Source organism: Portunus trituberculatus, chromosome 17 (genome assembly GCF_017591435.1).
Source record: "Portunus trituberculatus isolate SZX2019 chromosome 17, ASM1759143v1, whole genome shotgun sequence".
Lineage (NCBI taxonomy): Eukaryota > Metazoa > Arthropoda > Malacostraca > Decapoda > Portunidae > Portunus > Portunus trituberculatus.
In genome coordinates, this window is record NC_059271.1 from 19,985,422 (window position 1) to 20,001,656 (window position 16,235).

Sequence of the window (16,235 nt, forward strand, 5' to 3'; positions counted from 1 at the left end):
AACGTTCCAAGGCAGAACTTCCAAGGAACAACTGGCCAAGATGAGTAGCTCTGTTGTTTATGAGTGGACAAAGCTGTCTGAAGAATTACTCATAGGGAACATTAAAGGCCAAAAATAGCAACAGCTTGCTGGGATGAAGAGGCCTCCATGTTTGTTTACAGTTGACAAACACAACAAAGGCAGAAACGAGCTTGTGTATAATGACCAGTGTCGACAAAAGTTGACAGTCTTCAGAAAGATGAAAGAAAAAGTTGATGGTGTGCTGGTGTGACGCTGCCTTAAGCGACGCACAGGGTAGCGTCGGTTTACACTTCTGCCTGGTGGGCTGGCGGCAAATTTGGGGTGGCGGTGGATTTGACCGGGTGGGTGACGCATGAGATATGAATGTCGAATTGGCGAGTCAGTCAGTCAAACCTTGAGGATTGGGTATTAGTTAACTGAGTTCGAATTGGCGATAATTTGAACTGCGAACGATCAAATCACAAGGATCCCCTGTATTCTTACAGAAATATAATGAAAGAGTAAAAAAATTTGTACCTGTTTATAGAGGTAAGAAAAAAAGTACATGCTTGGTACAATGCTAGATGCATACAAGCTAAAAAGGCAAAAGATAAAGCATGGAAGAAACTCATAAAACAGGGAAATGACTATAAGAGACGGCAGTACAAAGATGCCAGAAATGAACATATTAGAGTATGGAGAGAGGGAGAAAGAAGCTTAGAGAAAGATATAGTAAATAAAAGCAAAGATGAACCCAAACTTTTCGACAAGTTTATAAACAGCAAAGCAAAGAATAAAGAAACAATTGAAAAAATAATTAAAGAAGGAAAGACATACCAAACAGAGAAGGAAATAATGAATGAGAGCTTCAAAATGGTGTTCACTGCAGAAGATGATTTCACAAAACTTAATAGGACATGGGATTTCCAAGGATTACAGGAGATCGCAGTGCACAAAGAGGATATTGAAAGATTGTTGGATAAGTTGAATGTCAGAAAAGCATTGCAACATGGACAAAGATATGATGAAAAAAATCATCATAAGCATGATACGTCTAAACCTGGAATATGCAGCAGTGGTGTGGTCTCCAAGATCTAAATAGGATATAAGAAGATTAGAAAGGATACAGAAGATTGTTACAAAGATGGTGCCAGAACTAAAGGACCAAACATATGAAGAACGACTGAAGGAAATGGGACTACCAACCTTACAAGATAGAAGAGAATGAGGGGACCTAATAACAATGCACAAGATAGTCAATAGCATTGAAAAGATAGACGAGGAAGAACATAGAAGGACAAGAGGACATATAAAGAAGATCAGGATGAGGCAGTGTGTGAAGGATATTAGAAAATACAGTTTTCCATACAGAACAGTGGAGAAGTGGAATGCATTGAATAATTAAATTGTTACAGCACATAATGTGCATAACTTTAAGCAAATATTAGATAAATGGAGACATGAAGACAGGACACTATGAGGCCCACTCGAATCCTGTACAATACGACTAGGTATATACACACACATAAACACACTCTCACACACACACACACACACTGCCAGGGCAAAGGAGAAAAGAGATGGAGCATGGAAAAGGTGGAGGAGAAATAGAAATGCAGTAAATAAGGAAAACTTCAAGACAGCGAGAAATGAATAAGTTAAAGTGAGGAAGGAAGAGGAGAGGAACTATGAAAAGGACATTGTCGAAAAATGCAAGGAGCAACCAAAATTGTTCTACAGATTCATCAATGGAAAACTAAGACAAAAAAAAACAATAGAAAGTTTAAAAGGTGAGATTGGGATGGTGGAAGACCCAAAAAGTATGGCAGAACTGTTAAATAGTAAATTTCAGGAGGTCTTTACTAAGGAATCCAAATTTGAAAGGCCACAGGGTAATAGAGAGACCGTCTATATGAAAGAGATTAAAGTAACCAAGCTTGAAATAAAAGAGTTAATGAAGGAACTGGATGAAGAAAAGGCAATGGGACCAGATGAAGTCTCAGGCAGAATACTGAAAGAATGTAGGGAAGAACTAGCAACATCATAAAATGCTCAATAGAAAATGGAACAGTACCAGTAGAATGGAAAAGAGCTGAGGTGGTTCCCATATATAAGAGTGGAAGGAAGGAAGAATCTTTAAATTACAGACCGGTATCACTAACTAGTGTAATATGTAAGATGTGTGAACGAGTAATAAAGAAAAAATTGATCGAGTTCCTTGAAGACAACGAATTATTATCAAATAGCCAACTTGGTTTTAGAAAAGGGCAGTCATGTGTAACAAATCTACTGAGGTTCTACTCTAGAATAGTTGATAGAGTACAAGAGAGAGAGGGATGGGTTGACTGTATTTATTTGGATTTAAAAAAGGCATTTGATAAAGTGCCACATGCAAGATTACTGTGGAAGTTAGAGGAGAAGGGTGGCTTGAAAGGAAGCACATTGAGATGGATGGAAAATTGTTTGAGGGGGAGAGAAATAAGGACGGTAGTCAAAGATATGAAGTCCAAGTGGAGAGCAGTAGAAAGCAGAGTGACGCAGGGGTCAGTATTGGCCCAATACTTTTTTTCATATATATAAACGACATGCCAGAAGGAGTGAACAGCTACATAAATCTGTTTGTGGACGATGCGAAACTGTGCAGAGTTATAAAGCAAAAAGAGGATTGTGAAATACTGCAGGAAAACCTAAATAAGATTGAAAATGGAGTAAAAAGTGGGAGATGGAATTCAATGTGGACAAAAGCCATGTCATGGAAATAGGGAAGAGTGAAAGACGACCTGTGGGAATCTATAAGATGGGAGATGGAGTAGAACTAGAGAAAGTAAAAAAGGAAAAGGACTTGGGAGTGACGATGGAAGAAAATAATCAACCAGTAAGCCATATTGATAGAATTTTCAGAGAGATATATAATTTGCTAAGGAATATTGGTTTAGCATTTCACTACATGGACAAAGTAATGATGAAGAAATTAATAAGTACTATAATAAGATCCAGATTGGAATACGCAGGAGTTGTGTGGACACCCAATAAAAAGAAACACATTAGGAAGTTAGAGAGACTGCAAAAAATGGCTACAATAATGGTTCCAGAATTTGAAGGGATGACATATGAGGAGAGACTAAAGGCAATGGATCTACCAAGTCTGAAACAGACAAGGGAGAGAGGGGATCTGGTACAAGTTTATAAATTGATTAACGGAATGGATCAAGAGGATAATGAGAAACTGATCCTGAGAGAAGAATATGACATTCGAAGCACAAGATCGCATAGTAAAAAACTGAGGAAGGGAAGATGTCTGAGAGATGTTAAAAAATATAATTTTCTGCAAAGATGTGTTGAGGCTTGGAGCAGTTTGAGTGAGGAAGTGGTGTCAGCAAAGAGTGTGCATAGTTTTAAAGAAAATTGGATAAGTGTAGATATGGAGACAGGGCCACACGAGCGTAAACCCCAGGCCCTGTAAAACTACAACTAGGTAAATACACACACACACACACACACACACACACACACACACACACACACACACACACACACACACACACACACACACTGCATAGTGTAGTGGTTAGCACATTCGACTCACAATCGAGAGGGCCTGTGTTCAAGTTCTGGGAAGCAGCGAGGCAAATGGGCAAGCCTCTTAATGTGTGGCCCCTGTTCATCTAGCAGTAAATAGGTACGGGATGTAACTCAAGGGGTTGTGGCCTCACTTTCTTGGTGTGTGGAGTGTGTTGTGGTCTCAATCCTACCCGAAGGTCGGTCTATGAGCTCTGAGCTCGCTCCGTAATGGGGAAAACTGGTTGGATGATCATCGGGCGACCGTGGTAAATTACACACTTCAAAACTGTATTCACTGAAGAAGAGGAATTTGCAGAACTAGATAATTTGGATGTCAGAAAAGCTATGGGGCCAGATAGTGTATCAGGTTGGGCACTAAAAGAATGTAAAGAGCAGCTGTTAGATCAAATTTGAGAAATGGTTACAAGTTCATTAAAAGGAGGTGGGAGAGTACCACTGGAATGGAAGAGAACCAACATAATCCCAATATTCAAAGGAGGAAATTCAATTGAGCCATTAAATTACAGATCAGTGTCACTTACAAGTGTTGTGGGGAAGATGTGTGAAATTGTTGTCAAAGAAAAAATGGGTTAAATATCTGGAAGAAGACCAAGTTATATCGAACAGACAATTTGTGTTCAGTACAGGATGGTCATGTGTGTCAAACTTATTAAGTTTCTACTCTAGAGTAATACAAGGACTGGAAAGGAGAGATGGATGGGTGGACACAGTATACCTGGACATAAAAAAGGCTTTTGATAAAGTCCCTCATGGCAGACTACTTTGGAAGTTAGAGAGCATAGAAGTATTGAGAGGAACTTTTTTTTAGATAGGATAAGGGATTATTTGAAGGAGAGAGATATGAGAATTGCTATCAGAGATACATACATACTCATCTCTCTCTCAGGCTAAAGTAACAAATGGAGTGCCACAAGTGTCAGTGTTAGCCCCCATTATGTTCCATACAAAATGGGATAAACAGTTATATTAATTTGTTTGCTGATGATGCAAAATTGCTAATAGTAATCAAAACCCAAGAGAACTGTTTGCTGCTGCAGGAAGATACGAGTATAAGGAAAATCTACGTGTCGAGTAAGAAGTGGATATTAGAGTTCAATGCCAAGAAATGTCACGTAATGGAACTAGGAAGGAGTAAGATAAGACCAGTATAGAACTATCTAATGGGAGAGGAACAAATGATGAAGACTATTGAGGAAAAAGATCTGGGAGTGACTATACAGGAAAATCTGAAGCCTGAAAAACACATAAGTAATATATTTGGATTAGCATATAAAACGTTGACTAATATTAGAGTGGCATTTCAATTCATGGATAAAGATATGATGAAAAAAAATTATCATGAGCATGATACGTCCTAAGCTGAAATATGTAGCAGTGGTGTGGTCACTGAGCTCGAAAAAGATATAACGAGCATGATACATCCTAAGCTGGAATATGCAGCAGTGGTGTGGTCACCAAGGTCTAAAAAAGATATAAAAAGATTAGAATAGATCCAGAAGATAGCTACAAAGATGGTGCCGGAACTAAAGGACCTAACTAAAGGGAATGGGACTGCCAACCTTACAAGATGGAAGAGAATGAGGAGACCTAAGAACAGTGTATGAAATAGTAAAAGGCATTCAAAAAATAAACAGGAAGACCTGGTGCTGGTGACAGAATGTGGAAAGATAAGAGGACACGTAAAGAAGATTTGGATGAGGCAGTCTGTAAAGGATATTGGAAAATACAGTTTTCCACATAGAACGGTGGAAAAGTGGGATGCAATGAGTGAAGTTACAGTACGTAATGTGTATAACTAAAGAAAAATTGGATAAATGGAGACAGGACATTATGAACCCCACTCGAACCCTGTACAATACAACTTGGTAAATACACACACACACACTATGAAATGGATGTGACACAGTAAACGAAAAGAAAAGAAGTAAACTGTAATAATGATCAGGTTATATAAAAGTTTGTATGGTCTTTATAGCTGTGAAGTTTCAAGAGATTGTTAGAGATTAGACTGAATTTTTCATTGTATGTGATGTATGCTGCTTTTGTTTATATAGATGTTAAGTAAAGTGCCCCATGTCATGCACTTCTTTTCCATATGATGAAAAAAAAAAATTAAGGCAGGAATTTGTTGCAAACCATTTTTATCTCTTGCTGCAAAAGCTCCCTGAGAAATTAAAATCACTGGATTTCATGTCTACTGAGCAAGATGGTCACATTCTGTTTTCATCAATGTGGTCATTGGCCACATTTTGAAGATAAATATTAAATTTGTCTCCTTGTGATTTTCACTTTTTATTTTTTTTATTATTTTTTTTTCCATTACCTTTTTTTTCTCTGATTTACTTTAAGCATTGTATGTACTATTTTTTTTTTTTTCTCTCTCTCTCTTTGATTTACTTTAAGCATTGTACATAGTTGGTTGTTAAACAAGTCTGCATCACATATACACTTGACCCTTGTCTTTCAGGACTAAATGGTGCAGGCACTGGTCTACATGATGAAAAAGTACAGAACACAAATGGGTCCTTTGTTTGCCAAATATGATTGTTTGTCTACTTAGACATTTGAGGAACAGCAAAAATGCAGATGCGTCATGCAATGCTAGCTGTGTCCACATCGCCAGCTTCACTCTGTATAGTAGCATTAAAAAAGTCCATGTCGATTGTGGAATTGCCACAGCTACCCATTGTTCCTCCTGAAATTCTAGCTGCTGCTCTTCATAACAGTGCCATCTAATGCAGCATCTTTTCCACTCCATATATTTTTCCCTGGTGCTCCTTTACCACTTTTATTTGATGATGCATTCACACAGTGTTTGGCAGAATATTTTACCAGCTTATTTTTTGGTTTAGTAATGTCTGACACAGTTTGCCTGGCCTTACTATACTCCTCACAAACACTCACAACTCTCTCTAATTTTCTTATCAATTCCAGCTTTTGAGCCACAGCTAGGGCCACTCACTTATACATAACATCTTTAAGACATAATTAAAAGTTTTAAGGTACTGAAAAATGCACAAACTTGCTCACTAGTACCGGACAGTGCACAGTGTTCACCAGTTTCAGCCGGACTTGTTTACAACCACCTGCTGCAGTGATGCCGCCATCTATTGGCCATTTCTGGAAGTGCACAAGGTGCGCGTTGTTTGAATTCATTTGTTGGCCATCCGGACTCAAATTATTATGTTGTTATCTGGACCAAAATCCAGATAAATAAGGTTTAGATAAATGAAGGTTGAATCTATTTTTCAATTAACATAACTGTACTAATGATTAAGATGAAAATTTTTATTTTCTGGTACTTTCAGAGGTGATGGTTCCAGCCCCCAGGTGTCAACACCCTCTCTTACCCTGGACAACCATGGAGAAGATATTGTGGACTCTCCTATGCCCTTCCAGTTTACACCAGGTCAGATCAATCAGCAAATTTACACAAGTTGAACACTCATTCTTACTCTCATGTTACCATTCATCGGCTGGTTTGGGGTTTGCCAAATTGAATGAGCATTATCAAGTTCCAGTTTCCCTTCTTCCTGAGAGTCTTACAATGTAGTATCTCAGAATGTTACTTTAATTCTTTTTCTATATTGACATTTTATTTATTTGTTTATTTATTTATGTTTTTATCCTAGGCATGTTCATATTTTACAAAACACATTTTAATTATAATGACTGTTTCTTGCATGTTTTGCACTTACTCTCAATATCCTCCATTGCTTGTTTCAGATATTTTTCAGTATTGTTTCATCACTTAGTATCCTTTATAGGAACTTTTCAATACTTTAGAGTAATCAACATACATAAGGAAAGTGAATTTTTCAACTCAGTATACAATAGGTAAGGGAAATGATGCCAGAATTCATTTTTCTAAAAATGTTTAGGAGCATTACAAAGGTAACCTTTTTGGCATGATTGGTTACTGCAGGTGGAAGCTGCCAGTTACAGGCGGAGGGAGAGGAGGAGGAACATTCATCCCTCAGAGGTGAGCTGTGCATTAAATGGCAGTTATTTGTGTTATTTACAGAGGTTTATTGTATTGATTATAGTTTTGCAGCTGTTGCATTTTTTCTTCAAGGGACCTTCAATACTTATGTATCTTTATACCAAGCTGATAAATCCCATTAAATGTTCTAACCAAGATAAGCATGTGCATGTACGTAGTAGCATTCACGATCACATTCATAAGCATTCTCAGAGTGTGGGCAAGGAACTCCCATAACTTTAAGGCAAAGAAAAGTGTAAGTATGGTCATAAGGTGACTTGAACTTGTCTGCACTTATGTTTAATACAAGGTAAATAGTTTTATCTTGTAAAAATACTGAATTGATATGGAATTGTTGAAATTAAATAAAACCATTTGGTTGAAATGAAAGCTATTGATTTGTGGTTACTTGCATTGCATCAGTAGTTCTGAACTATGTGTATGTAGCAGAGTAAGAGTTGTTCATTTGTTTCTGTTTTATCAACTTTTAAGTTGCATATGTACATGTTTTTTCCAAATTCCAATACTATATAATGAAGAACATCACCTCATAGCATTTAAGGAGGGAATATTAGTTTACAGATTCAAGAAAGAACTTTCTGCCATTTATCATTATCATGTACCAGTTTCTTTTTAAACCCTAGAGTAGGTTCATGTCACTGATCCTTACAGTTTTGTTCTTTTCCAAAGCTTCATATTTCTTATATTAAACAACAATAGCCAGACACAATGATTTTTTCCAAGTTTCTAAAGCCCAGCCACTTCTAGAACCTTAAAACCTCTGAGGTAATTTAGAAATACCTAATATCAGTAGCAGCAGATTTGTCATTCCTTCTTATCAAGGCTTCCTTTCTTAAGATTTTGTTCTTTTGTAAAAGGAACACACAGGATCAAGGTCATGTATTTGTAATTTTGTGGGCGAGTCACACAGCATGCTCTTGTTAACCACATGTACTAGTGGTTTGTGACTAAATAGATGCACTTCGTGGATCTTGGCAAGAGTACCATGTATAGAATCTTTGTATATTACATTATGTTTATTTTTCACTTTTCATCACCTTACTGAATTAAATCAGAAATGTTGACAAAATTTATGTAGCATGATAGGCATTATGCTTTAAAATTTATAGTTTAGTATGAAACAATGGCAGCATATTGTCAACAGGTGTGGACAGTAGCTATGCAAGCCGACGAGAATCGCTCAGCTCAGAGATGGCTGGCCTGGCTGCCCCAGATGATAGTCGTGTTCTCACTCTTGCTGAGCAGATCATAGCTGCACTTCCTGAGCGAATTAAGGTATTTTCTTTGCCCTTTCTTTTTCATTTAAGGTGTATACAAGATGAAAAATTGAACTACTATGTTACCATAAAATGATGTTAGATTTTGTGAAATTGAAACAGTCTAGTAATTTAGGGATGAGTAGTAATGGACAAAATGAAACCCTATGCATGTGTGGTGACCACATGAAATCACATGTTCCATATGATGATCTCAATTATTTGTTGATATTACTATTTTTCACAACAAAGAAAATTTTGGTGTGTTTGTTATTACAGAGTGATGGAGAAGAACTGATGCAGCTCGAGTCCAGCCCAGTATCAGCTGATCCACCTTCATCAGACCTGGACATGGAAGTAATTCTGGATGAACCTCCAGATACCACACCCGAGTTCAACTTTGAGCTATCAGATATTACATCATATAGGTGAGGATGTACATTCAGAAATATATAAGTATGGATAGTTATTACATCCCATCTATTGTTAGTTTGTGACTAGATTCACAGTAGTGCATTTAGTGAAGTGGGACCTCTCACACAAATTGAAGATGACAAGTGATTGGTGGATGTCTGTGCAGAAAGATTTATTTCTATTAAACAAATTTATAGCTAGAAAATGAGTATAAAATGGAAAAAAAAAAAAAAAAAAAGGACTGACAAGATAAGTAACTGAAGTCATATGTGTCAAACGTGGTAGTTGTGAAATTCTACATTTATGAAAATTATTGACAAATTGCAAATTTATAAAGAAATTTTTAAAAATTGGAATAGAAAAGTTTCAGGTTGAAAGGTTTGGAGATGAAGAAATAAGCTAACAACACAGGTAGTGCTGGATGATGAGTAGAGTGGAAATGTAAAATAAATCCTGAGGATGTTAGTTAGTAGGTTTTCATAAATTTATTTGTGTGTAGACACAGGTTTATAAAAATAAAATAGTAAATCAAGGGAGGAATAGGAATATACGATTAATGTTTATTTATAAATCAATTTATTAATTAATTTATTATTAGTAGTAGTAATAGTATTTTCTTTCCTTCTAATGTATAAAGGGAACTTGATGTTTGCAGATATATTGATGTTGGTACTCCAAGCTCCTCCATGAGTCCTGCCTCCTCCAGCTGTCTCCCTTCCCCTGCCTCTTTCACCCTGGAGAGCCCTTCACCTCCACCCACTACAGCTGACTTCTCAGAGTTTTTTCAAGCCTCCACCAGAGATTTTTCTCGAGACTTCTCCAATTTAACTTTGTCAGGTCAGTGAGCATCCTTACTCTTTAAATTAGATACTTGTAGTATTGAAGGGTAGTATGAAAATTTTTTCATGTTGGTTCATGTTAGTGTGCTTCACAAACAAAATTTAGCCTTTTGCCAATGAATATGAAGTTATTGTTGGTATTATAAAGAAATAAATAATTAATTATATTGAAATGATTACTTACACCTTTAAAGAGACTGCTATTACTGGAGTATATGGTGTAGTTTTTTCTATGAACTGTCTAGTCATTTCATGTGAGTAGAATCAAGAAAATTTTTGCAATGGGCACCACAATAACAGACTATCTAAACATATATATCTTTGTTGTACAAGTAAGTAATAATATTGACTTTCTCTTTGATTGAAAAGGAGATGGTAATCATCACAGTATTCTAACTCTCATAATAGAATATCTAAAAGATAATTTGAATTTGTGTGTTTACTTTATATTTCATATTGAAGTAATAAAAAATTCTGGGTAAAGTATTCACCTCTCCCTCTCTGTTCATTGTTTAGTTGTTTGCTGCACAAAACATGTGAAGACATTCCAAAACCTGATGGATGTTTAGGACTGCTTTTCTTAAATTGTGTAGTTCTGCTTGAATTTTTTAGAATTAACCAAATGTTTATTGTTGTACTTTTATTAATGCTGACTTATTTAGATTTGTTAATTTCAGATCGGGAGCAGCGAGAGCTTTATGAGGCTGCCAAAACCATACAGAAGGCATACAGACTGTACAAGGGCCGGAAACGCCTCCAAGAACAGGATAAGGAAAGACAAGCAGCCATTGTCATTCAGAATTACTATAGACGCTATAAACAGGTACCATTTTTTTTTTTTTTTTTTTTTTTTTTTTTTTTTTTATATATATATATAGGGAGGTACAGTATAATTTTTGGAAGAAACTGTAGTGTCAGCTTCAGAGTACTTTAGTTTACTAGACACTTGATATTTTCTTAATTTCTTTCTTATACACATTGCTACCTATTTAGAAATATGAATAATAAAGGGGAACTTCTATACCTTCTGACAGAGTTTTATATGAAGCAGGCAACATTCTTTAGTTTGAAAACTAGTTTTTATGGTAAGCTGCCAACTATATATAATGTTAAAGTGTTAACTCTTGTTTTTCAAATTTTACTTTTCAGTATGTTTACTTCAGACAAATGAGTAGAGCTGCTACTTTAATCCAAAATCAGTTTCGCTCTTATTGTGAGCATAAACGCTTCAAGAAAAGTTTGGAGGGGACCCATACAAATGTTAACTTTACTCTGAGAGGGTCACGGGAAACTACTCCCATCCCTACATTGAAGTGAGTTAGTTGTGTATTTGTTTTTAAATACAGAAATGCCATACTTTCATTTTTTGACATGAGAGAATTTCTGAAGTTTTTATTACAAATTTTTGTTTCAATGAAATCCTGTACATGAAAAAAAGAGACAGTAGACAAATATGAAGTAATTGTGTTTAATTAATGAAGTGTCATTCCCCCAGGCGAACCTATTCCCAGCGCCGACAACACCAGGCAGCCCGCAAGATTCAACAATTTATGAGGCAGACAAAGCAAAAGTAAGTGATGACAAAGTTTTCTTTATACATAATGGAGGTGTGTGTGTTATTGGCTTGCTTTGTTATTTCCTCAAATTGATGCATATGCTAGCTTTTAAGAGAAGCTTTAGGAATAATGGGTTTGCTGCACATTGCTTTTCAAACATTAGTGTGGGAGCTGTAGCTTTTCAGGTCTGTGGTAGATGGCAGTGTAATGATGTAGTTGTACATGTCTTTACTGTAGTACATCTTGCCCTTAGATTCTTCCTTCAACTGAGAGTACAAATATTAGTTTGTTGAAAATGATAAGTTGACCTAAAGCCATGAGTGAAGGGGTAAATGGGGATCAAACCCCTTGAGCAGACTCAACATACATAGGATATTACCAGTTAGACTCCACCGATCGCCATAGTGCAAGCGGGGTTAGGCAGCCATGACTATCTTGCCTTTGCATTAAAATGGAATATAGAATACAAACCTAACTCCTACTATAGTCATGAATTATGAGTTGAAATTCGTGTTTCCATAAATTTTGAAAATTTTAAAAATATTTAAGTGTTTTAAGTTACTAAAGATCTTACTATTGGTGTTCAGTTTACAATGATTTTTTTTTTACTGAAATTTTGAGAATTATTAAATACTTAGCAATATCACATGCATGCTTAGACTTTAAAACAAGTGCTCAGTTCAATATATATATATATATATATATATATATATATATATATATATATATATATATATATATATATATATATATATATATATATATATATATATATATATATATATATATATATATATATATATATATATATATATATATATATATATATATATATATATATATATATATATATATATATATATATATATATATATATATATATATATATATATACAGTGAACCCTCACTATATTGGATCAATTGAGAGGAACCCCTTGTCGAAATATTAAAAAATCTGAAAATTCCAATCCGGCTGCCCATCTCATATAACGGTTAGCATCCGATATATGTAAAGAAATTGGTTGCTATATGGAGCCTATTATATTATAGTGGAGACTTAATATTTGAACTTGATTTGTTCCAAATGGCTGTTCGAGTATCAAAAAGTTTGACCATCGATACCTATAAATAAGGTAATTCATTCTTATCTTAGCAAAACCTTAAATTTACAAAAATTTCAATGTAATTTTCTTTTATAATTTTGATTTGTACATACTGTAAGTGAAGGCTGGTGATGGATAACGTAAAAGAGAAGGGGAGAAGGGTAGGGAGAAGGAGGGAGGTCGTCAGAGGACGAGTCACCATCCATGAACAGTAAATTTTTTGCAGATGAAGCTTTATTTAAATATTAGGCATGATTCCTGTTCTAACATGACAACGGATGTATCTAGCTGCCAGAAAGACATAGACACCATTTGTGCAATATCCAGTTCTTGAGGTCTTGAGATGAATCAGGATAAATGTGTAGTTCTTAGGTTTCAGTGTGGCTCAGTAGCCTGGAATTATATGGGTCCCCTAGAGTCTTATAATATGCACTCATCTGATTTATAATTTGCTGAAGCCCACAAGGACCAGGGCATCATAACTGATAATTGTCTTCATTTCCATCAGCACATCAGGTCCATAGTCAACAAGGCTGCTGCAGTCTCTTTAAATCTCCTCAAAGCTACTCTGTGTAGATCCCCAACTTTATGTTGACCTTTTATAAATCTCATATCTGACCTTTACCTAAGTTCGGCTCTCCTCTTTGAAATACTGGTTATATATCGGACCTTTGTCTTCTCGAGTCAGTTCAAAGGAGATGATCGAAGCAGATTGAGGGGATGTCTGAGTTGTCTTACAGTGATCAACTTGCTGCTCTGGATTTATATTCTGTTTAAGGATGTTTACTTTGAGCTGATATGATTTGTTGCGCAATATTTCACCATAAGTCTTGTATCCATCCTGAGGACTTATTTATGTTGGTCCCAGTTGTTGTCACTCAGGAACATAGGTTCAAACTGGCTCACTTGCACTCTTGTCTTCAATACTATAAATGTTTCTTCAATTTGAGGTGTGTTAATGTTTGGAACTCATTACCTGACAGTGTTGTTGCTTTGAAGTATGTGGATGCCTTTAAGAGAGCTCTATATTACACACTTCGTCTTTTGTTGCTCAAATTTGAATAAATGTGACCAATGTTACCCATGACAGATTGCACTACCACTTGCTGCATAAGGCACACAACTCAGTCTATACATTACAGTAATACTCACTTGTAATTAAAATGTAAAGGGGCTGGCATGCCTGCAGAGTTTGGCTGCTCCCACTTTGCATGTCCATTCTCCCCTCTGTGGCACTGTACCTTACAGGGGGTGGCCTACCAGGTGAGAGTTTCTGGTAACTTCTTCTGGTGTGATTACTATGAACCCACTAGTGGAGGACTGTGGCTCACTCAACACTTGCACTCTCACTAGATTCATTATTTTCACCATTAATAAACCTCTTTGGTGCCATTACAAGTTTCTAAATGAAAAACTACAGACAAAAGGCAGAAGAATGTTGTTTCTCTCATGACTGTGGGACTAGGGATCTGGTAACCTGGAATACCAGTATTTTGTTTCAGTATTATCAATATTACTAGTATCAGAATGGGACAGTGGTGGCAGTGGGAAGGAAGAGGCCAGAGCTTTGTTTACAACCATGTGTACGGCCGTTCAATTCCTAGATATTTTCACCACTAATAAACCTTTGGTACTATTGTAAGTTTCTAAATGAAAAACTACAGACAGAACGCAGATGTTATTCTGATGACCAGAGCAGGACAACTGAAGGAGTGGGGAAGGGAGAGGGCCAAGGAGCCTTTGTTTGCAACCATGTGTGTGGATGTTCATCTACCAGGTATTTTTCAAGTATTAAATCAAACTTTTGCATTCGAGTATTGAAAACTTTAACTATTAAGACTTTGGAATATTGAGTCTCCACTGTATACATATAATATGTACTATTCATCATCTCAAGGTACAAAACACAAATAAGGCAAGTGAGCAGTGAGGGTCGTGCAAATGACTAATTGTGATCAATTGGTGGCACTGTGCAGACTGATTCACCACCGTGCTCAGGGTATGCATGGTGGGGATGAAAGCATGAGTGCTTGGTTTGCAGCATCTGAAATAGCCAATATCCAACTTATAAATGTCTGATATAGTGAGGGTTTGATATATATATATATATATATATATATATATATATATATATATATATATATATATATATATATATATATATATATATATATATATATAGCCTAGGTTAGGTTATGTATCATAAATTAATAATTATGATGTATAGTTAGTAAATAGAAAAGTACCAGTGTAACAAGAATTAATTGAGAATTGTTAATTCATAACCATAACAGTACAAGATAAATAATGAAGTGAAAGAAATGTTTCATGTGGTGTAGGGCAGTTTTATTTTATGTAGAAGGGGGAACCAGTTAAGGGCAACAAAAATTGTAACTAAAGAAAAAAAGGAACCTATGGTGTTTACTAGTTAATTTGAGCATCACATAAGCTTTATACCAAAGCTTATTTACCTAAAACATCTGTAAGGTAGAGATAGCTTAATAGATAAATTGACACATAATTAAGGCTGCCTAAGAAAGTTTAAGAACCACTGACATAGGGAGATGGTTTGGTAGACACACATATCCATATTTATGTTCTGGGTTTGAATACCAGACCCCATGGAAATCATTTGAGTTTGTTTCCTTAGCTCTTGTTCATGTTGCAGAAAATAACTTAAGGGTATAAGTCAAGGACCAGAACAACAGCAGTGCAGCTCCTGAAAATACAAAGTGCATAATTTGCATATCACTACATCCAGTCAACTTTCATAAATTGTTTTTCAAAGGGCATTTACATAGATACACCTCAATACATGATACTCACTCACAAGTTATGGCTCAGTAGAACAGTATCTCTCTACAAATGATCAGTCAGTAATTAGGAATAGTATCCTTGATGGTTTAGCTATAAAACTGTTTCATAAGTATGCAGATGAGTGCCTGAAAGCATAGATATAAATATGAATTGCAATTATTTTAACCACAGGAAACCAAGGAAATTGATCTATGTTGTTTGTATTTTCAACAATTGATATATACTATCCCAGCATTTAAATTCAGTAGTAATGAGGGGAGGAAGGAAAGGTGAGACTATTGTCTCAGAGTGAATTGCAGGTAGTATTTCTTTAAAAGAACTTGAGGCAAATTTAGTAGGCAATGAGTGGTAGATGTTGACATTTTCATGGGGATAGTTCATCATCTTTGTTTTATGTTTTAGGTAAAGTCCCCATCTAAAAGCATGTTTGTGTTAAAGGCTGTTGTCAAACAGATAAAACAGGATTTTCAGAGATAAAACAGGATTTTCAGAGCTTAACATTCCTTTCTAAAATATCCTTAGCTATGTTCATTGGAAATGCCCATGCATGAACCTTTTATGATTATCACCTTCCCTTGCCTTTAATTCAGTTGGTTGGTTATATTATTGCACCTCTGAAAGATATACCATTTAATGGGACATGCTTACTGCTAGTGTAATATGTT

The 16,235-nt window shown here is 35.7% G+C and overlaps 1 protein-coding gene across 2 annotated transcripts in view; it reads left to right on the top strand.

Moving 5' to 3' along the window:
* The window catches only part of LOC123504990 (calmodulin-binding transcription activator 1-like), a 697,746-nt gene that overhangs the window by 664,596 nt on the left and 16,915 nt on the right, over positions 1 to 16,235 (top strand). For both annotated transcript variants that reach the window (XM_045255981.1, XM_045255980.1), the window contains 8 exons: positions 6,891 to 6,991; positions 7,508 to 7,564; positions 8,730 to 8,860; positions 9,121 to 9,269; positions 9,911 to 10,092; positions 10,772 to 10,917; positions 11,244 to 11,407; positions 11,590 to 11,664. In XM_045255981.1, coding sequence (XP_045111916.1) covers positions 6,891 to 6,991; positions 7,508 to 7,564; positions 8,730 to 8,860; positions 9,121 to 9,269; positions 9,911 to 10,092; positions 10,772 to 10,917; positions 11,244 to 11,407; positions 11,590 to 11,664 — 1,005 coding nt within the window. The remainder of the gene's footprint in view (positions 1 to 6,890; positions 6,992 to 7,507; positions 7,565 to 8,729; positions 8,861 to 9,120; positions 9,270 to 9,910; positions 10,093 to 10,771; positions 10,918 to 11,243; positions 11,408 to 11,589; positions 11,665 to 16,235) is intronic.